Source organism: Impatiens glandulifera, chromosome 6 (assembly GCF_907164915.1).
Source record: "Impatiens glandulifera chromosome 6, dImpGla2.1, whole genome shotgun sequence".
Classification (NCBI taxonomy): Eukaryota; Viridiplantae; Streptophyta; class Magnoliopsida; order Ericales; family Balsaminaceae; genus Impatiens; species Impatiens glandulifera.
Genome location: NC_061867.1, coordinates 19,749,934 through 19,773,455, shown reverse-complemented (window position 1 = coordinate 19,773,455; position 23,522 = coordinate 19,749,934). Strand labels below are relative to the sequence as shown.

The window sequence follows — 23,522 nt, the reverse complement described above, 5'->3', positions numbered from 1 at the left end:
TTTAAATTTACTTATTTTAATTTATCGAAGTTTTTGAATAAATAAAAAATGTATAAAGAAAATTTGAAAAGAAATAAATTTGGTATTTATTTTTCAAAAATTTATAACGACATAATTTTGTGTACGATTTGAACGTATTTGTGTTTTAAATGAAATGTGTTTTTAAATTACGGGTTTAAAATTATCGAATACGATTTGAATGCGTTAAAAATGTGTATTTTGGGTGAATAATTGGAAAAATAAAATAAAATAAGAATTGTTATTTAGTTTGTAATAATAATAATAATAATAATAATGGTCCATATATTTTGTTTTATATATGTGATAAATTAATTAAGAAATATAAAAATATTATATTAAAATTAGAAGACATGCGTTTATTAATTTGTAAAAAAATTTAAATAACTAAAATTAGGATGGTTTGAGTGAGCCATGAATTATTGAAATTCAGTCTTATCTCATAAAACCAATTAAAGTTTGAAATTCAAATAGTTGGGCCATTAATTAAATCTAGAAAACAAATATATTGAATTTCTCATTGTTTTACATTATAAAGGAATTAGAAAAAAAAAAGTATCCTCTATAAGATGCAAAAACATAGTAAAAAAAAATTATTTTATATTTTTTTGAAAAGTCATTTCATAAAATATAAATAAATTTTAACCAAATTACTATTTGGGCTCGAAGCTGGATCGTTTTTATTAAATAATGTTCGAACTTTAAATTGCGTCATATAGTCACAAACGAATGAATTTCGTCTTCTTATTTTAACGTAATATTTTCTTTTTCTTAATTACTATATTCGTAAAAACAAAAGAACAATTCTCTATTTTTTAATTTTTTTCAATTATTTACACACATTTTTTAAGATGTTCAAACTTTATTCGACAATTTTGAACACATATATCTCAAAAAACACTCAATTTAAAACACAAATACCTTTAGCTATACCGTACATAAAGTTATGTCTTTATAATGTTTTTTGAAAAAGAAATTAAAAAATTTATCTATATTCAAATTTTCTCAAATTTCTTTAAATTACACAATTTTTTAGTCATCCAAACCAACTCCGACAATTTAGAATGCGTAAATATAAAAAAAATTATACTAAATTTTAAAAAAAACGTCAAAACGTCCCCAAATATTATTTAATTTAAAAACGTGACAAATGAATTAGAAAATGAAAATAATATGTTGAAATAAGATGAGTAATGTTTTGTTCATTTAGAAAAAGTTTCAAATGACTAAAAATTTAATAATTCGAGTCTTATACCCAAATTAAAATCCGAACTCTATTCAATGAAACAACTCAAGTTTGAGCATTCAAATAATGGGCCTAAAAAATAGAAGTTACCCTCTTAAACTATTTTAACTTATACATATGAGCCTGACCCAATTACCATCTGAAGCTCGAACTTTGGATATTTTTATCATATATATTGTTGTGGACTTCAACTATCAAACTTTTGGCCATTCGAGGGTTTTTACTAAACGTACGTTAGGTCTGTTTCTTTTATTTGACGTGACATTTTTGTTTTCAAATTATATGTCATTTAGCAAAAAAAAAATACAAACTCTTCTATAACTTAATATCTTATTTTATTAACTTTCATTCTCTAATACAATAATTTAATCCCGTATCTTTGCAAAATCGTTTTGAGGTAGTGCCGAAACTTATCAAGCATTATCGATAATAAATAATGGAACATGTTAAGGTGGCTTGGAATAGGTTCTGATGTGATATCAACCGAAATCATGTTAAAGCTAATGATGGGGATGCAACAACTATCAGAGCAATCATTTCGGATGAATATTCGCAAGATGATTGGAATTACATTTTGGAGCACCACTTTCTCCGAGACGATTTCCGGGTGAATCTTTGAATTCTAAACTTTATATATCCTTGTTTGCAATATAACTAAGTATTATTAATTGATGTTTTCAAAAATAGGTAAGAAGTGAGCGAAATTTTAAAAACATGAAGAATGTTCGATTGACACATCATGCGGGGAGTGTGTCATTCTCTCAGGTGTCAGCAAAAATGGTAAGTAGATTTATTCGAGAGTCAATAATATGTTAACTATATTTTGATAATTAACATTAATATTTAATCTTCACTGAAGAGGACTACGGGTAAGGCGTCATCACACATTGACCTTTTCTACGAGACACACGGTAGAAAAGGAATAGGAGAGGACTATACTCGTGTGGTGGATCCTCATGAATAAAAGAAGATTGTAAGTGTACTTCATATTTCACTTACTTATTGATGTTATAATTAACTAATTAACTTTTGCTTCATTTTGTAGGATGTGATGCGTCAGACGATGGAGAGAAATCCCGATATGTTCGAATATGAGCTGACCGAGAACGATTTTGGACGACAATGGCATGGTAGGGTCATTGTGATGGGATTCGGGGTGAGGCCCACACAATTTCGAGGAGATTTGTAGGTTGGAAGTCAATCGCAGCGGAGGGAGCAAGAGCTCGAGCAGCTCCGTAGTGAATTACAAGTTGAGTCTTCGAGGAAAATAAAATATTTGGAGTCTCGATTGTAAAAGCAAGCACTTAAGACACAAAGACAGTTAGAAAAACAAAGAGAAGAATTCCAGAACCAGCTAGCAGCGTTTATGGCGAGATATCATCCATCTTCACCTCCACCTTTGGATGAGTCTGGTATATGATATTATTTAGAACTAGCTTTATCTTTTAGAACTTTGACTGGTATATGATGAATTTTTGGATAACTATATTTTTGGATGAACTGGATTTTAGTTTATTGGTATATGAAATTTGGTATATTTTTGTTATAATTTGTGTATGATTTCTGAAATTGTTTTGGTTTAAGTAGGTATAATCAGTTTTACAACCATTTTATTTAAAAAAACTAATGATCACCGAGAGCAATAGACGTTTTCTCTCGATAATCGTTTAAGAGTATCACTGAGAGCTAAAGAAAGGCTATCGACAATGATTTCATATTATCACTGAGAGCATTAGCTTTGCTCTCGGTAAAATAATTGAATTATCACCGAGAGTGATTAGTGCTCTCGATAATAATATTATCTTTGACGGCTCTAAATGCTCTCGATGTTACTAATTTTTCCTTCACTGATAGTCGAATTACCGACACCTTCCGAGAGCATTTGTCGCCGTTAATGAAAACCATCATTGACGACAATTAGGCTTTCACTAAGAATTTTTTCCCCGTTAAAGAAATTTTTTACTAGTGATTGGTGGTTGGTTTGTTGATAGATAAAAGACATGTGAATGTATGATGTCATGAGAAAGACATGTGAAATTTTTTACTAGGGATTGGTAGTTGGTTTGATGAGAGGTGGGAGATGTGTGAAAGTAAGGAAGTCACGAGATTATAGGTTAATTGTGATTAGTAGTTGGTGTGTTGATGAACTATAAGCATGTGAAAGTATGAGGTCACGAGATTAGAAGTCGATAGGATTAGTGACTAATTTACTAAGGGGACAAGAGACCAGTAAGATTGAGATTGATGGTTGGTTTGATGAATGATAAAAGATCGGTAACAAAGGATCGTAAGATCACGAGATTAGAGGTTGATTGTGATTGTTAGTTAAAATTATATTTGAATGAGATGTTTATTGACCAAAGTGTGAGGTCAATTGAGATTTAGTGGTTAGTTTGACGAGGGATAAAAAACGTGTGAAAGTGTGTGATGTCACAATATTAGTAATGAAAGTTATCCATTGAGAAAAAAATATTGGTGGTTAAATGTGTGATTGAGATGATTGGTTTACCGAAGTGTAAAATGAGTTCACAAAATGAGAGGTCAATAGGATTGGTGGTTAGTTTACTGAAGTGAGGGTAAAGAGGTCACGGTAATAATATGAGATAGTTGAGATACAAAATATTTAAAGTAAGGTCACGAGATTAGTAGTGAGATGTTCATTGGAGAATAAAAAAAATTTGTCGTTAAATATATGAATGAATTTGTTAGTTTACCGAAGAAGTGAGGGTAAAGAGGTTAATGATATGAGATGGTTGGTTGATCGAAATGTAAACGTGAGTTCATGAGATAAGAGGTCAATATGATTGGTTGTTGGTTTGCTGAAGTGATGGTAGAGAGGTCGTGGTAATGATATGAGATGGTTGAGGTATAAAATACTCGAAATAAGGTCACGAGATTAGTAGTGAGATGTTTATTGGAGTACAAAAATATTAAGTTCATGAGATAAGAGGTCAATACTATTGGTGGTTGGTTTGCTGAAGTGAGGGTAAAGAAGTCGTGGTAATGATATGAGATGGTTGAGGTACAAAATACTCGAAGTAAGGTCACGAGATTAGTAGTGAGATATTTATTGGAGAACAAAAAATATTTATTGTTAAATATATGAATGAATTTGTTGGTTTATTGAAGAAATGAGGGTAAAGAGGTTAGTGATATGATGAGATGATCGATTTGCCAAAAATGATGGTAAAAGATGTTGGTACTGCTGAGATGATTGAGTGCAAAAGTGAGGTCACGAGATTAGTAATATGAGAAGTTTATTAGGTAAGAAATGTATTGTTGATTAACCGGTTAATGAGAGAAAAGGAAGAGGTCGGTGCTGATGAGAAAAAAGTTAAATTTATGTTTTCTTAACAGATTTGTTATTGTTTTTATGAATAACGAAAACAATGATGAATGAGAGGAGGAAGAAAATCACTAGGTTGTCTTAACCATTGAAGCACCATCATGTTCAGACCATAAATATTAACGACAAAAAGGATAATGAAAACGATGACGATGATTAGGGCTGCAAATGAGTCAAGTCGCTCGTGAGCTACTCGCGAGCCGCTCGATCAAAGCTCGGCTTGAGCTTGACTTTAATCGAGTTCGAGCCGAGCTCGAGCCAGCTCGTTTAATATTCGAGCCGAACTCGAGCTCATATAATGCTTGCTCGATGACTTGTCAAGCTTTTTCGAGCCTGGGAATATAATATATTTTTTATTTATTTAATATTAAAATTTAAAATAATATTTATTTTTTTTCTCTCTTTTCAAAGCCCATATAATAGGCTCAATCCATATTATTATAATCTAAAGCAAAACCCTAATTTGTAGTCTCTTTTTCTTCTTTCTCTTCCGTCTTCACAATTTTTTATTCTTCATTGCCATTTCAACTTCTTCTTCAGCATTTCATCTTCTTATTCTTATTCTTCTTCACCATTTCATCTTCTTCTTCACTATTTCATCTTCTTCTTTTTCACTATTTCATCTTCTTCTTATCTTCTTATTCTTCTTCACCATTTCATCTTCTTCTTATCTTCTTATTCTTCTTCACCATTTCATCTTCTTCTTCACTATTTCATCTTCTTCTTATCTTCTTCTTCACTATTTCATATTCTTCTTCTTTTTCCGTCTTCACTATTTCTTTTACTCATTGATAATAGGTTGATTCAATTTTTCATATTATATTCCGTCTACAATATTTTTCTCATTCATTCACAAGGCTTACAGGTAAATTAAAATCTATCTATTTTCACTTCTATTATAGATAAATTTGATTTCTTTTTGTATTATGAGATACTTATGCTTATAGTATGAATATAGAAAAACACTGTTTTATATTATATATATATAAGCATGAAATATAGAAACATTATTATATATAATGTTTTTCAATTTATATTAGGGTTGATATATAATGATTTTCAATATATATTTGGGTTGGATTAATGATAGAAAACAAAGAGTAAATAAGGATATAATAATTAGTATATTATATATAATGTTATATAATATTGAAAGAGATAAAAAATGTTAATATATTCTATATTATATTAAAAAAGATAAAGGAAAATGTTAATATATTATATATAATAAAAAGTAAAGAAATGTTAGTATATATTTTATATATAATATGAAGGGATAAAAAATGATGGTATATATATTATATATAATATGGTGAGAGGAAAAATGAATTTATAAGATTAATAATATATAAAAAAAATGAGTAGATTCAAGCTATAAATAAGTTAATAAATTCTTGTTATATTTGTACTCAAATAGTTTAAATATATATAATAATATTTAACATAAAACATGTCTAATATTTTGTTGACAGTATCTATTTTCTTAATGTATAAGTTAAATTTTAGATATTTATTTTTAAGCTTAAACATTTTATATTATTGACTGCAGGTAAGTATGTGTGTTATGTTTGAAAAACTTAAAAAAATAATATATTGAATGTTCAAACAATTTATATTATTTTGTATTTTAAGTTTAAAATTTTATGTTTTATAATTTTGATTAATAATGGTGGTGTGATGTTTTTGAGTTTGGACTATCATTTTTAAAATTTTGAATATTTATGATTGTTTCATATTTTTATTTAAATATGTATGAAAGTTTGATATTTTCATTTTGAAAATAATGATTTGAGTTTGAGTTCAAGCTCGATTTCGAGTTCAAGCTCGAGCTTGAGTTTGAAAATTTAAATTTAGTTCAAGTTTTTCGAGCCGAGCCGAGCTTATAGTTTAATAGTCGAGCTTGAGTTCGAGCTCAAATTTATAAACTCGCTCGAGTTCGAGTCAAGCTAAAAAATACTAAATCGAGTCGAGCTCAACCTGGTTCGAGCTCGACTCGACTCATTTGCAGCCCTAACGATGACGACCACAAATAGGTAAGTATTGTTTATTTCAACTTTGTAAATGTGATTTTTATTTATGGGTATTTTAAAATTACTATGGCTAGAATTCTACATTAAAAGTTTCAACACCATAGCTTTTGGATTCATCAAATTCTTACTCCAAATTATGGTGATCCAAACAAGAATTACCACAATCTCAATTTTTTATTTATTTATAAGAAATTCTCATTTGATCGATTGAGAGCAACACATGAAATTAGTTAGTAAATAATGAATAAAAAATTATAAAATTAATTCAAACAATTAATTATCGGGCCAATTGATATTTGAGGCTCGAACATAAAACATTTTTATCAAATATAGCTCGAACTTTGAAGTATACCATTTAGGGTTCCTCTATTTTTCTTTATTGAAGTGGATTTGTTTTTTAATCTATTTGTGAGGTGACATTTTTTATTTAGATGAGGTGATATTTAGATTAAAAAAAAACTACATCTTCATCTACCTAAGCATACAACCAACATCTCTTTCCCGACTTCGATTTCGACGGATAGCGGTGATTTCAACAAACGATGACTTTGCTAGAAACTGAGATGGGTATCTTCCGCCAAATATTACAGAGTAAAGCTATATTTCGAATCTGAACCATGACCTGAAATTTCTGAGTGCAAATGATCTAATTCGGAAAATGCTTGTCATGAAGTTCTCTGATAGTTATTCAAAATCTTAATAGTTTTAGTTTCAATTTTCTAACATAAACAAACGCACAAATTTGATTTGCGTGAAAAAATTTAGGTTACCTATATGACAATTTGTACAAATCATAAGAGAATACTTCTAAGAGGGTATAGATCATACAGCTCATTATTGTAAATATGAAAAATAACTTTAAATACAATAATTTCATCTCATTTACTACTAAAAATGGGATGGACACGGACTCGATAAAACATCACAAAGACAATCTGAAGGTATGAGCAGCAAACGACCCACCGAAGATTGATTGTATTATTTGAATCACATAAATCCGGTATGAAAATTTTGATCTAGCTAAATAAGATGCCGCGTCGAATAAAAAACAAAACACAACTCAAATCTTTTGAACGGTGAAAAGAGAAACAGGACACTTTGTGATGCTAAAAAGTCATCGGAAGAAAAAATAAATGTATTTTCAACTTTATAAAAAATTCTAGATAGAAAAATGAGAAGTTTATTAAAAAAATTTGAATGACATAAATTTAATTATAAATATATAAAAGAATGGGAAGAAATTTGAGAAAGAAATAAGATAAGGAATAACGTGACATATTAGAAGAAGAAAATCTGAGAAAAAAGAAGATAGAATTACTTTACATCCATCTACATTAAAACATTATGTAAGAATTACTTTACATATTATTTAAATATAAAGTGACTTTTCATAATTAACCTCTAATATAAATTTGGGATAATAAGTTCCTTCAAGAACTTAACTAATACATGAGGGTTTTTTCAATAGAAAACTTGAGTGATCATAATGTCAAATTCTTTAAGGTTCATACACTGTAAGAAAATCAACTGTTACTGTCACAATCATCTCCCTCAAGAACATAATTATTGTGTACACTATTCTAGTCATTTTAATTGATCTTTTTATCATAAAATATAAAGGCTTATGAATTATGATTTACCATAAATTTGAATATATAGGCTTGAAGAAAATTAAAATTCTAGTTAATTTTCAGCCAAACTTTATTATAATTTTGAAGATTGCATAAACATAAGAAGCATACAAAAGAATCACTATAACTAACAGATTTATATTATTTGAGCCTTAAATATTGTTATAGGCTCATGGAAAACATAGTGGATAATTTATTTTTGTTGGAATGTCATGCATTGTGTTATTCATACCTAGATTATTTTAGAATAAGAAATTAAAACATAATGTTATTGGTTGTTATTCTTTTGAATATGTTTAATCTATAGTGACCTAAAATTGTTTGATAAGAGATCCTTTGTTTGTCATAAACCAGACAGGTAAAACTGAAAATTTACTTGTAATTGTAAAAGTTATTTTAAAAGAATATTATTATTTGTATATATAATTAAGTCTAGAAAATATTATAAATAATAGTTACAAATTTATAAATAATAACTTATAATATGTAAATCCTACTTCTAAGTTATGTTTTAATTATATCATTCAAATGAAAGAAACCCATAACAAACCACATTGAAAGAAGAAGAAAAAAGATAAATAAATCTATCCAAAACTATAAATAATATATAGTGTAATATGCCTAATCCCATCAGACTTACAACAATGTATATAATATGGAGCAAGTTCCTGAAACAAAAACAAAAAAAAAACGACCTTCTAATCTGAACCTCAATTCCAACTTCCTATGACAACAAAAGGGAGACCCAAAAAAGAAGAAAAAAAATCCCGATTTAAATGGTAGAGAAAAAGAACAGTATGACAAATTAAAAGACAACCCTAGTACCTTAGTTGTTGTTGTTGCACCATCGAGCTTTTTCTCCTACTCTACTACAGTTCTCCAGGCCACAGTTGTATATACTTACACTCAGATTGAGACGATGATCGATTTGATAATGTCTTTTACTGAAGTGCATAATTGGTATTTGAATTAATTCCATTTTGAGTAGGCATCTGATAAGAAGGCGATGGGAGAACTCCAGTTTCACCAGTTCCTGCCATTGATGGAGGGTATCGAGAAAACTGTTGCTGCTGTATGTTTGAACCGGCAGTTGCAGCCTGCATTGCAGGATAAATTCCCGGAAAGAGTCCATGTCCAGCCTGAGGAGGAGGAGCAAACACAATTTGCTGACCATTATAGAATGGATGATGTCCATGAAAACCTGGCATTTCTCGCCCTGATGCAGGAAGATAGACAATTGGACGCTCACCCTGCTGCATAACAACAAATCAGAATCTCAGTTATGTGCTTAATTTGAACTTTGACAAATTTTCAATGTACGTGATTGTAACATAGATTGGATAAAATACCGGTTTCAAATATGTATTTGAGACAATTCGTATTTATACACCACAACTAGTATTTACCAAACAATTGTGATTCTACAGGACATTCACTGTTTTCAATAACAGAGCACTACAATCTCAAGGAACATACCTGTGGCATAGTTGTGTAAATACTGCTGCTCTCCTTTGAAGAGTCAGATGATACTGTGTATTCATCAGTTCCATTGTTGTTACTTCCAGAAGTAACCACGGGTGGTATATTGGTAGTGTAGCCATAGCCTGATGGAACCACAAATGGGGTTGATGATTTTCCAGCATTCATTACAGGTTTTCCCTGAGGGGTGGTGGTGGTGGTCTCTAGTTTTACACCTGAAACAGCTGCTGATGGTAGATACATATTGCCAGTTGCAGGGAGTTGAGCGAAGCCAGCCGGTCCCAAGAACTGATGCATGCTCGAGGCTACATAAAAAGGGTGAAAATAGGGATTATAGGGAAAGTAATTAGGTGGGAAGGCAGCTCCATGTGCATAAAATGGAAATGGAGGTGGCGAAACTTGGAAGGAAGTCTGTGTATTAGTGGTAGTAACATCTACAGCCTGCTGTTCGAGAGATGATGAATCTGCTGCTTCAAAAACCTGGGATTTTCCACTCTGCTATAATATTATTGAGTTATCAGAAATATATTCAAAAAGTTACAAATATAGAAACTATAGTCAGTTACAAAATCAAATCTGATTTCAGCTCCAAATGAGAAACCGTAAAAAAGTGTCCCACTAGGTTCTGTTTATATCTTATGTCAAACACTTCCTATTTCTGAATCTAAATATTTCGATCAGATGAGAAACTATAAAAACAAAATTGAATTTTCGAAACGTGGTCTCAATTATTAACATAGATATCTGTTTCTGGATCTAAATTCGAATTTTCAGATGAGAGTCGTCAAAAATATTTGAATATGTTTGACAAAGTTCTGTTTTCAAATGTGATTTGTGGAATTCGAATTTGCTAAAACAAAACAAAAAATGTTTCCAAATGCTCTATCTGTGGAATCATAGTAAATACCAAGAAAACCTTTCAAGAACAAAAGTTGGAGTAACATGCCTGAGTTTCAGGACCTTCAGATTGATGAAGCTCTCTACTAAGCATGACTTGAATAGAAGGAAGACTGAAATTCGGATCAATGGGTAGTGAATTTTGTGCTCCTTGAAGCAAGAGGTTTTCCTCCTGAGGTGTTGGCTGATCATATTTCGCTTCAGCATCAATTGAGACTCTTTCTTGCAAAGGCAAAACCTCAGGTACAACATGTCTTGGAGACTCAGAATGAACAAGAACATCACCTTCTTGAGCAGTTAAGGACAACCCTTCATTGCTGCATCATTCAATTTTAACAATTTTAATCAGATAGATGCTTACTACCGCGTTTATAAGAACAGGATCTTACAGTAACTCAAACCCCAAGGCAATGGGATGCATAATGCTCCACCTATATCAAATAGGCTCAATTGACCAGTTTCCAAATAGGCTCAATTGATCTATAAACCAATATCAAATTGTCACACAGATATACATACTACAGTCTCACCTCATAATAGTTTCTTTGGCAGTATCTTCTTTCTCTGGAATAGTCTCAGGCACAAGTTGCGTTTTCGGAGCACCAACACAGCCATCAATTACTTGTTCAGTCTGGTCATAGTTAATATTCAGACTTCCAAATGTCAAACCAGCCTTCACAGTATCTGGTACATGGATATGATCAGGAAAAATGACATGATGAGGTTGAGGTGGATCCACATTTACTTTTGCAAGCTTCATCTCAAGTGCAGACACTGTTTGTCCCGTAACAGACTCAGGAGTTCCTTTTACTATCATTGTGGAACTCTTTGATGAAACTGTTTCCCACAAGCAACACAATGAAAATAAAAAAGTTCAAAATCAAGGAAAGAAAAATTAATAATGGGCAAGCTGCCTACTCTCTGAAAACTTGATAAGCATAGAATGTCAAGAAATAAATTCATAGCTTCTGTTACGATTACTGATGAGCATATCATGTTCAATCCAGCTTAATGATACCTGTGGTGGGAGTAGTTGTTTGTCCAGATAACTGCTGATTGGGCTTGCTGACTTCTGCTGGCAAGACATTTGAAGAGGTTGCTTGAAGAACCTTCCCAACAGGAGCACTACATGGCCCATTTTCAACCACTACACTAGTGAGAGATTCTGCAGCAGCCATTATGCCATTCACCTTATCCTTGACAACAACTGAATGAAGAATTGGGTTTTGTAGAGGTACTGGGTCATTGGCAAAAGTGGAATGGATTCCTGAATAGTTAAAAGACAACAACTAAGTTGGCCAGTCACAGATAGGCATAGAAGGCTTAAATAATTTTGCACTTCAGATAAGGTATATCAAATGAAACATATTTACAAGAATATGGTTCACAAATACAACCTGTAGATTTTCCGCGCTTATGTTCATTAACAACTAGCCCATTAGATGCATTCCAAGGACCGCCAACTGATGCCATTTTGTAACTGCAATGTTTAATGCAAACCAGACAAGTTTTTCAATTTTAGATTGAGAATTTATGAACATAAAATAATGATCAAATGGTTTGAGATGCATAGGTTCCTCCCAACAGACATACCTTCTTGTCATATTCAGGGGTGATGAATTTTGCACAATCTTTTCAGGTACGGTAGGAGATGTCTCAGATCTTTTCTCCAGGGGTGGTGATTTTTGCACTATCTTTTCAGGCACGATAGGAGATATCTCAGATTTTTTTTCCACGGAACTACTAATCCCATTCTCCTTTCGAACTGGCATACTCCTTCCAACAGCAACACCTAGCATAGGAATAAAAGATTAACTCTTATAACTTGAAGATTAAAAAACAATAGTAATACATCTATTGTTCCCCCAATTTTCAGGCACTCAGGGCAGGGAAGGAAATGCATCGAGATCTTATTATCACTAAGCCATCCTGGAACACAAATAGAAATAATAAAAGGAAAGAGATGAAACAAGCATCATAAAAAAGTATAATGAATATCAAACATTTTAGAGAAAAATTAGATTCATAGAAGCATTGTAGGCATAACCACATTGTACTAGCCAAAAAAATCCCACATATAATAATAACAATATTATTCAGATGATACAAATAAATCATGTTAAACAGAAAATGAATTTGGGCATTGAGTAGGAAATAGGAAACTAAAAGGTAGTTACCATTTAAGTCCTCGTATTTTGATAAACAAAAATTAAATAAATAATATATATATATATGTGTGTGTGTGTGTGAGTGGACATCTATTAGAGGTATAACCATGTCTAAAACCACACTTTATGTCTCCTCTCACCCTCTTTCTTCTAAATACATTTCCTCATACTATAGATAACCAAACCAACTATTTTTATCATGTAAACATTAAGGTTAGTTTAAATGTATTTGGTAAAACATTCTCAAATCGGGTGTATCCATCTTCTTGTTGTCAATAGACCTATTACTTGGGAGGTGGATTTTAGAAACTTTATGATACCAAATGGAATTCTAGTATGTCAATTTTCTCCTACACAGCTAAAGGCGTCTCTGAAAATCTTCTTAATATCTTGCAGTTTGTATAGTGTATTCAACCAAAAGCTCATAGAGAAACATGACTCTAAATGTTGTGTAGTTAAGAACATTCTAAGATTTGAAACGATTTACCATTTCACACCTCAAAGAAGGTAGTTGAAGTTCCTTCGACAAGGACTAAGTGGTATATCTAAGTAATGAAACATGCATACAGATAAGAGGGCTACTCTTGAATAGGGAAAGAAAAAGAGTTGAGCTTAATTTCACCTGAAGCCTGAAGTAATAGCCAGGTGTTATGGTACATTAAATTTAACTTTACACATGATTTTTCCTAGTACCCAAGCTCTGATGGAGGTAATGAAATCATTATTATCAATTATACATGCAAAAAATGACCAAAGTACTATGTTCAAGATGTATATGTTGGTTAAATCACTCACCTACGTGTATTAAATTCTTCCAGTTGTTTCTAGAAAAGATTTTTACTTGGTTTATGAGACGATACATTGAAAACCATAACCTAAAGATAAAACACATAAACTGGGCATACCACGAGATGGATAAGAAGAGTAGTTCCCTCGCACTCCCTTAGCTGCTTGACCTTGCACAAAAGTCGACCTTGATTGTTCACCCCGATCACCAATGATCTGTGCCAAAAACATGGGGTCAAAGCAAACAAATGCAAATGAGCATGTGCATGTGCATGTACATACATGTGCAAGAAAGAGAAGTAATGAAATATGTACCTACATGAATGGAGATGAGAAATGAAACTTGGGAGATTGAATGTTCAGTTTCAAAATTTAGACTAAAAACCATCCATTTAGATGGAAGATCATGAGTGAGCAATAATCTATTGTATGTGTGTGGTTAGTGTTACCAAGTTCGAAAACACATAATGAAACCTTAACATCCTACACAAACATTATGTGAATAATGAGTGCCTATAGAGCTTTTTAGCGAAAATAAAAACAAAATATAATGAGTGTTTATAAATATAATGAGATGTAACAGTCTCCGCACATCATTAAATAAATGTCCATGCAAGAAAAAACCCGTTTGAACACCTTCATAACATAACTAATAAACCAACACTCTGGTGGCTAACACTGCCATAACATAATTAATTAAAAAATCCATTGCCAATTAACTAAATACTTAGTCAGATCCACAACAGTAAAAATCACATCATATCCTGTCATAATGTTGCAATAACCAATAAGTCATTAGTAAAATCAATTTACAGTGCACAATACATAAGTTCTTGATTAAAAAATTGGATCATGAACCAATAACATTTTGTAACAATGATTTACTATTACTAGTAGAAAAGATGAACTATACTTACAACAATATATACTTTCTCAAAATAATAACATAATATATAATCAAAATCACCTTCAAAGTCCCATCGTTTCCATCTAATTCATTGAAAACATGATATATTCATTTGTCAACAATTTATGTAGATTTGGTTTCCCACACATGATCAACTAGTTAACTGATGTACACTTATTGAATATATGATTAATTAAGGAGTAAACAACCTAATAGCTAGCCTAGTGAAGAAATGAACCAACCAAGAAAATGAAACAACTACATTTAATCAAAAACAACTGCCTGTAGAAAGAACCACTGACATGCACAAGTATGCAGTAACTAATGCTGCACAACATAACCACTCAATTACATGAAACTGGTTACAGAACTCCCTAAACCATGTTAGCACACCAATAATCTCCAATGTATATTTTATATCATGTCCATCATTTCCAACTAGAAACTTCCACCACTGTATACCACACCAATCACTTTGCACCATAAATAAATTCACCAATGCACTCAAATTTCATTTGGCTTACCAAAAAGGAACTAGTATCCTACACAACCAATAAAATAATATCTCCAAATTCTCTAGGAATAGAACTCACCACTGTCTTCTTCCGGTCACGTTTCTTCTTTACTTCATGGAATGAATCTGCACAAGGAAGGAATGAGATCTTATTATCTACAAAGTCTCTATATAATCAATATGACTGTTAATTGGGAACCCAATAGGATTGAAGATACAATAACACCATATTCAGCTCCAACCACTACCCAAACAAGCCACACACGTTTACAGGCATAAACATGAGTTTCAAATCAACAAAAAGACAAAAGATACAAAATGAAGAAAAGGGAAGTTTATGGATCTATCTTTCAACTAACAATAAAATCATTAAAAAGAAGAATTGATAGTTACCCAGATATAGAAGCCGCTGCGTAGTTTCATTAGGATCCATATTACACTCCTTAAGCATTGCATAAACATCATCGTCACTATGCTTACCCGTGATCTCTTTGATCTCTCGGATCATCTCCTGAACCCTACCTGTAATCGAAACAGTAGAACCTCCTCCGTTCATTGTTGGAAGTGGAGAAAACGCCTGAGAACAACGAAGATACAACTATGACAGAATCGCCAAGAAGATGATATATATGTACTATAACAGTCGATCAAAAAGGAGAACGATTCCAAAAATGCTTTTTCGATTGATCTATGATCGGATAGAGGAAACAACGGCGAAATCAATATATATATATATATATGTATATATATATATAAGAGAGAAAGAAGAGGAGGCCGGAATTGCTTGGGAAAATAGCCCCTTGAGCTGATAAATGCAGATACAAAAGAGGGTTTATAGAGAGCTATTCTCATTGATGCTAGGGCTTTATTATATAATTTTTACTTTTTTTATTTTTTTTTTCAAAAAAAATATTCTAAAAAATTATTATTTTTATTATTATATGAAATAGTATTTTTTTTTATTAAAGGGTTTTTTTTTATTAATTTAAAAAGTTAGCACGAATTTTCAGATTACTAGTGAAAATAGGCTACTAACAAAATAAAGAACTTGATATACCGAATTTTAATAATTGTTGTGACTCTAAGAATATTTTAATTTTTAAAATTATAATATAAATAAAAATATTTAAAAAATTATTTTGTTTTTTAAATTACTTTAATGAATCTATATTTAATGATGAAAAGTGTCATATTCATTTCTAAAATAATTTGGATTATAATTATATATATAACTTTTTTTTTAATCTACAAAGTATTTCAACCTACCCTAGTTTGTTATTATTATATTCATAATAAAAAATTATTTTTTCAAAAGAAAATTTATGTTTTCTATATCTAGTGTATTTATTATAGTAAGATAATATATATATATATATAAAGAATAATATATTATAAAGAAAATAAATATAAACTATTAAAGAGATATTATATAAAATATAGTTTAATTTAAATAATAAAATAATAACTTTAACTAAGATAAAAAAAAACTAAATATAAAATATTTGACTTATCTTCAAGAATAAAGAAGTCAAAATTGTAACTATAATATTTGGTTTTAGACAATTGGTTTTATTTAAGATAAAATAAAATAGTTATAAATAAAAAATATATATTATTTTGACAGAATAAAATATATAAAAATTAAGATTTATGTCATAAATAAATAAAATTTATTTTAGAGTTTTTAATACTAATAGTTAAAATAAAACTAGGATAAATTATATTAATATTTTAATATGATAAACTCATAATATACATATATTTATTCGAAATATGTTGTAGTTTAACTAAATCTTATTTTAATTGTGGTTTTTTGGTTTGCTATATTAAGAATTAAAAAAACATGACAATGAATATTTGTATTCATCTTAATTTGTAGAAAGAAATTAACTTTTTGAGAAAAAATAATAGTACAGTTAGTTAGAAAGTTATTTATAAATGATTAGATAATAAACATACTAAAACATAATTTATTAATGTTTGGATATGTTATCAATAAACAAATAAGAGAATTAGCTATATAAATTATTCTTCCTCATCCAATAAGAATTTGAGTGGCCATTGCTTACTCAAAATTGAAATATCATTTCAACAAAAGTTTTCTACACAAATAAAATTATTCTTTTCCATGATTTTTTTTTATTTCACAGTTTATATATTTGAGTGTAATTGTGATTTTTTATTTATTAAATAAAGCTAATGTCACTTGTGTTACCTTCTTGTGTTTAAATATAATCTAAAATATTTGGAGTTAGTTAAATAATATGAGTCTTCTCTAACTACTTGAATAAAAAAATATAATCAAACTATAGCAAAATGGTGGAATCTCAAGTCATATTATGATTAGAGTCGCGATCTTTTAATTAGAGTTTCCAACTTCAACCAATTGAAAAAAAAGATGACGTATTAATCACCCTTAGTTGTATAGATAACCAACTTTTTTTTAGCTTTTAGAAACCTTTTTTCTCTTTTAACATCTATTTAAGTTAAAGTTTATTCTTAAGATAAATTATTAAATAATACATTATTTAAGACATTCTTCCTTTTATGTTAATCTTTTGCATATATTTCTTCATATAGTCTTTTTTTTTTTCATTCACTTTTATATATGATAAAGATTAATAATACAACTAATTCTAAACTATAATTTATTAATACTAATTGATTTGATATGATAATTAAATATGCTAATAATAAAATTAAAGTTATTATATTATATAAATTAAGAAGATTCTGTGCATAAAATATAAATAAATAATAATAATAATATATATTTAATGTTTAAAAAAATTCAATAAATCACTAATAATATATTAAAATAAAAAATATAATGCTTTCGTTTTACATTTTATTCATTTCGGTAAAACATACAATTTATTTTTTCACATATCTCATCACATATTTTTTTCCGAATGAACCTCTCATCTCGTGATCACACTTTCACTTTGGTCAATCAAATATTTGATTCATATTTTTTTAACCACTTTCAACTGATACCAGCCAATTATCCTTCCGCAAACCATATCTCTATTACATTTGGTTAAAGAATTGTAATTGTTTTGTTATATTGCAAGTTCGAAACATATATATAACATTTTTAATTTTATTTTAATCGTTTTAAATTTATGGGCGGGTCAACCCATAATTCGACCCAAGTATCCATTTACTCTCACATATATATCCAAATTAATCAGAGCTCTCGACCCCGACAATTCGGACACTTTAAAAATTAATAATCATTATATATATTAGTAGTGAAAATAAAATAAAAAATCCTAAACTCCAGTTTTCAGTATATTTCTCAACCTTATTAGTAAAAAAATTTATTCATCAAATTAAAATTATTCATAATAATCTTCATTTTTGAATATATATATATATATATGAGAGTAATGATAGAGAGCGGAAAAAAGTGACAAAAAGTCTAGGGAAATGATGTGTCATTTTCTGAGTGGTTTGAAAATTTAATAGGAGAGAGAATTTTCAAAATTTTAAACTATTCAGGAAATGACACATCATTTCCCTAGACTTTCTTGTCATTTTTTTCCGCTCTCTATCATTACTCATATATATATATGTTTATGTAAATGATTTAAAATGATGTATAAGTCATCTTCTTGGAAATAAAAAAAATGAATTCTAGGTTATTTTGGTTAATTTGAAAACTAATATTTTGTTTTAATCATCATTATAATTATTATTACTTTAAAAAATGGTTAGAATAAAAATTAGATGATATTTTAATTTTATTTGATAGAAAAATGTGTTTGAATTAAATAAAAAAATAGGTAAGAAATGAATAAAAATAATAATAATTTTGATAAAATTTTAAATTATATTAAAAAATAAAAGATCGATCAATTTTTTACCAAGACATATTTTATTTTAATTTTTTTGACAAGTTTACTTAAATGTTAGACATTTTTTAATTCTTAAAATCGAGTTTAATGGTAAAAGTTTATTTAAAAGAATATTAGATATATATTATTATTATTATATATAATTAAATATATAATTAATTTAAAAAATAATTAGAAACAGATAAAATAACATTAAGAATGAAATTGAAATTGAGAATATACTATAAATACCTTTCCTAAGTTTAGTATATCATTTAAAATTAGTATTTGAAATTGGAATCCCAATAAAAGTCAAACAGTAATTTTATAATCTATAATTTTACTTATTTTAACTCAAAGCTATAATTTCAATATTTATCTTTTTTTGGTTATGTTTACAAACAAAATATTTTATTATTTTGTCATATAAAATATGATTACAATCGATAATATATATTTTAAATTTATTAAGTTAGATTCTGAAATAATATATATATTTTTTTAATTTAGAAGTTAAATGTCAAAATATTATTATTATTTTTTAATTTAGAAAAGTTAAAATTTCAAATTATATTTTTTTTAAATTTTAAATTAAAAAAGTTAACACGTAGAATGAGATTTCTTTTTAACGAAAATTGTACCCTAAACAAAATCTCTTAACTTGAGCTATTCTAATAGATTATTAATTTAATATCTTAATAATTTATATTTAAATTGTTTTTATTAGTAATTTAGTTTTAATTCTTATAAATTTTGAATTAAAATTCGAATGTTAATTCTAATTTCACACCTTCAAACTTACTATACTAAAAATTATAATTACAATATTAATTTATTTATTTAAATTTATTATATATATATATATATATAAATTCAATATAATTTATAAAATTCGTAAAATTGTGTTGAATTGTGTTTAGATCATTAACTCACCTGGTTTGATAATTTAGTTTAAATAATCAAAAAAAAATTGTTAGATTAAAGTCTTACCTGATTTAAGATAATTAACATACTTGATTTTGATGTTTGATGAAATTATTTTGATAATGAATGGATAAAACTAAGTATATATATATAATTGTTAGTCATATTAATTATATAAATATATATAAATAAATCAACATCTTAAGTGGTGTAGTGGTAAGTATTTTCGCCTGTCACATTGGTGTAGTCGTCTAACTTAATTAGACGTGATCTGAAGAAGTGCGCAAGTAGATGTCATCTAACTTCATTAGACGTGGTCTGAAGAAGTGCGCGAGTAGACATCGTCTAACTTCATCAGACGTGATCTGAAAAAGTGCGTGAATAGACGTCGTTTAACTTCATCAGACGTGGTCTGAAGAAGTGCGCAATTAGACGTCGTCCAACTTCTTAGACGTGTCAGTCTAAAGAAGAGGGCAATTAGACGTCGTCCAACTTCTTAGACGTGCTAGTCTAAAAGAGAGCGCAATTAGACGTCGCCCAACTTATTAAACGTGCTAGTCTAAAGAAGAGCGCAATCAGAAGTCGTCTGAACTTCTTAAATGTGTAGTCTGAAGAAGCGTCTGATACCGTGCTTCAGCAGTCGTCTGAAGAGACATCAAATTACTTACTCAGATCATCAATAGAGTTCGTTATCAGTAGTCTAACAAGCCAACTGATCTCAAAAAATGAACGACTACCACATACACTATTATTCAAATTTTTTGCGCTATACTATTCAGTACATCACAATCTCAAGAATATATTTCTGCTGTACTATCCAGTACATCCAACGGAAAGAGGACACGTTTCCATGAAGAAGATTTGACTGTTGCTACAATTCAATATAAGAAGTAATCAGAGTACAAAGGCAAATCACACACACACTCTCTCTCTCTTAAAATCCTCTAGAATGTTCATTTGATAGTCTCCAAGTCTATTTGTGAAAATACTCTCTTTGCTCAATACGTGAACAAGCTTGTTAAGCTGAAGATCATTTTGTAATTCATCTACTGTTCGTTCTGTGAAATTTTAGTATTGTAAGTTAAACAGAAGTTGTCTGCTTAATAGAGAGTTAACTAGGAGTTCAAAAGTAGGCGGTTGTTAAATCATGTGTTTTCTGACTGGGTTTGTGCAGCTGTTGTATAAATTAAAGCCTTCTAGTGAATATACTTCTGGAAACAGAAGAAGGGGTGACGTAGGAGTTTTTATCTCCGAACATCCATAAAAACTCCGTGTGTTATTTCCTTTCCGCTCCTTGCATTCGTTTTCTTAATGCTTCAAATATAACAAGCAGTTCTGCACTTAAATTCGTTCAAGAGCTTGCGAAGATTTGAGAAGAATAGAAACAGATCTTAATCCCTCACATTATTAATATCGAATCGAAAGTTGAAGGTAATTAACTATAGTCAGATCCCCGTCTTTATAGTTGACACCAATCCTAACAAACCGTAAAATCAAAAAAAATTTAAAACTGTAAAATCGTAAAATTTAACTACTTGAAAAGCTTATCTAAAATAATAATAGTTAGAATTATTTAGAACAATATTACGAGATAAATCATTTGAGCCTAAAATAAGAATAGTTATAATCATTTAGAACAATTTTACGAGATAAATCATTTGAGCAATTTGCTTGGGCTAAAATCTTTTAATTTGTTGTACGGACTTGATGTTTCAAAATGTAGAGTGCCATTGATTTTACTTACATTTCTAGATTTATAACAAGATACTTGTATTTTTTTAAATGTATGAATAAATGAGATTGAAATTTCAGACATATTCTTTTAAACATTAAATTTTGGAGCTCTTTATTGTTAAAATTATACTAAACGAACGAAGTTTTGACTTAACAGTTTCAAACATCGTCAATTTATTATTTACGTGGAGTTTATAAATAAATAAAAGATAGTGTCACTAATTTAACTTCAAAATTTAAGTGAATTAACAGTTTTGACTATCGATTTTCTAAAATTTGGTCAAAACCCTCACTTTGCTGAATTTTCGTTTGATATCATCTAATTGACTTTCAGTTTCCATCAATTCAATACTCATAATTACAGGCCCAAACTTACATTTATGCTCTTATTCCCACTTTTCTTCACAATAGAAACATTGATTCTTTTTTCTTCTTTCATCTTTCATCTAGAGTTTTCTGGTCGATATTAAACTTTCGAGAACTCTAATTAGTGACTATTGGTTTTAGAAATGCTCCATTATTAACAACACTAGTAGAAGTATTCGTATCTGATCTACTATAGCCTCCCAAGTAGTTGTTTCTACTACCAAATGTAGGTTTCTTAGGATTATATAGTAGAGGACTCCCTTTATTTGTTAGATAGTTCCTTTGTACCAATGAATCACACACTACCTCTTGTAGTTTAATATTTGTCCTCTCTTGCAGTTTAGTCATTCCCATAGCCTCTGATAATGACCCCGATTTTTAAATTCTGATTGGATTTGCATTCTCCTCTTTTAATCCATTTAAATAGCCTTTAATTGAGTATTCTTCTATAAGGTGTGGTAACTTGTAGATGACGTCCAAGTATTTCTTGCCAAATTCCTTAACCGATACTGACTACTTAATATCTTTCCATTCGTCTAACAAATCGTCTAACGGATCATCAAATTCACTCAGACCAAACTCTTTTAGTACTAGCACCTTTAACTTTTTCCAAGTCATAGCTCTTCTCGGTAACCTATGTTGTAGATTTGAACTAAACAAACATCGGGCTCGCAAAAACAATCTTATTGTCTCTTGGGAAATATGTGTAAAATCGCGGAAAAATATTTCTCTCTCTAATTGATTAAAATGAGAGAGGTGAAAGATTGGTCTTCCCGGAGATTGGCCTTCTTGGAGAGATTGTCTGATTTGCTAATTATAAGCCTTCCCTCTTAGAATATCAAAAGATAATATTAGATATTATTTCTTCCGTAATTAATATTATCATTTATGATTTTTTTATTTCATAAATAAAATCATAAAATAATATTTATAATTATCTGTTTCCGAAATTATTTTCACCATTGATGGTTTTATTTCAATAAAAAATAATATTTATAATTATTAATAATATCTAATATATACAATAATTAGAAATCATTCTCACTTAAGGTCAACTCTAAGTGTGTGACCTCATAGGACCCAATTATTATTATTATAGTTTTAAACTCATTAATCCCCTACCCATACATAGGTATAAATATGTGCCACATCAGCAGCCACATCACAAATAAATTATACCTCTCAATTTATACCTATATTCCCCAACCATCTCAAGTACAATTGTGGTCCCACCATCCATATCATCTAATTCATACAATATTTTTTAATCCAATAATTCAAGTAATCTTGTTTTATTTTTTATTATATTAATTTGTTTAAATTAATAAAACTAATATTTATAAATTATATTTAAAAATTAAAAAAAATCAATAATTTTTAAAAATAATTTAAGAAATTATCATCACAATAATACTTGAAAAAAATAGACTACTAAATTATATTTTGTTAAATAAAAAATTAAATAAAACAGTTTATTTTTTAAAATTTTTAAATGTTTATTTTTTTTTATAAAAAAGTGGGGTGGGGACCACTTTTTTTGACTTTTTCTCATTTGTACCCAGTAGCAAAACTTTGCTACTCAATTTTATCTCTCCTAATTTGTACACATCTCCCATTAGTGTACCAGGTACAAATTT

At 29.1% G+C, this 23,522-nt stretch overlaps 1 protein-coding gene across 3 annotated transcripts; it reads right to left on the bottom strand.

Moving 5' to 3' along the window:
- Positions 1 to 8,848: 8,848 nt before the first annotated feature.
- Positions 8,849 to 15,854, bottom strand: LOC124941408 (GBF-interacting protein 1-like). Of its 3 annotated transcripts, none has more exons than XM_047481728.1 (10): positions 15,416 to 15,854; positions 15,102 to 15,148; positions 13,721 to 13,817; positions 12,241 to 12,439; positions 12,045 to 12,127; positions 11,666 to 11,914; positions 11,178 to 11,487; positions 10,697 to 10,964; positions 9,748 to 10,245; positions 8,849 to 9,524 (listed from the first exon to the last, which is right to left on the bottom strand). In XM_047481728.1, exons 1-10 carry the CDS (start codon positions 15,576 to 15,578, stop codon positions 9,213 to 9,215), a joined length of 2,226 nt encoding a protein of 741 aa, XP_047337684.1. In that variant the 5' UTR covers positions 15,579 to 15,854; the 3' UTR covers positions 8,849 to 9,212. The 3 variants fall into 3 exon arrangements, with proteins under 3 accessions (XP_047337684.1, XP_047337685.1, XP_047337686.1); XM_047481729.1 differs by having other exon boundaries at positions 8,849 to 9,521; positions 15,416 to 15,853; XM_047481730.1 differs by having other exon boundaries at positions 11,178 to 11,484; positions 15,416 to 15,853.
- Between the last annotated feature and the right edge of the window lie 7,668 nt (positions 15,855 to 23,522).

Coding starts and splice junctions, on each gene's coding strand:
- LOC124941408 (XM_047481728.1), bottom strand. CDS start 15,578: ATGAACGGAGGAGGTTCTACTGTTTCGATTACAGGTAGGGTTCAGGAG. Junction 15,149..15,415: donor GCAGCGGCTTCTATATCTGG/GTAACTATCAAT, acceptor TTCCTTGTGCAG/ATTCATTCCATGAAGTAAAG. Junction 11,488..11,665: donor AACAACTACTCCCACCACAG/GTATCATTAAGC, acceptor GCTTGTGGGAAA/CAGTTTCATCAAAGAGTTCC.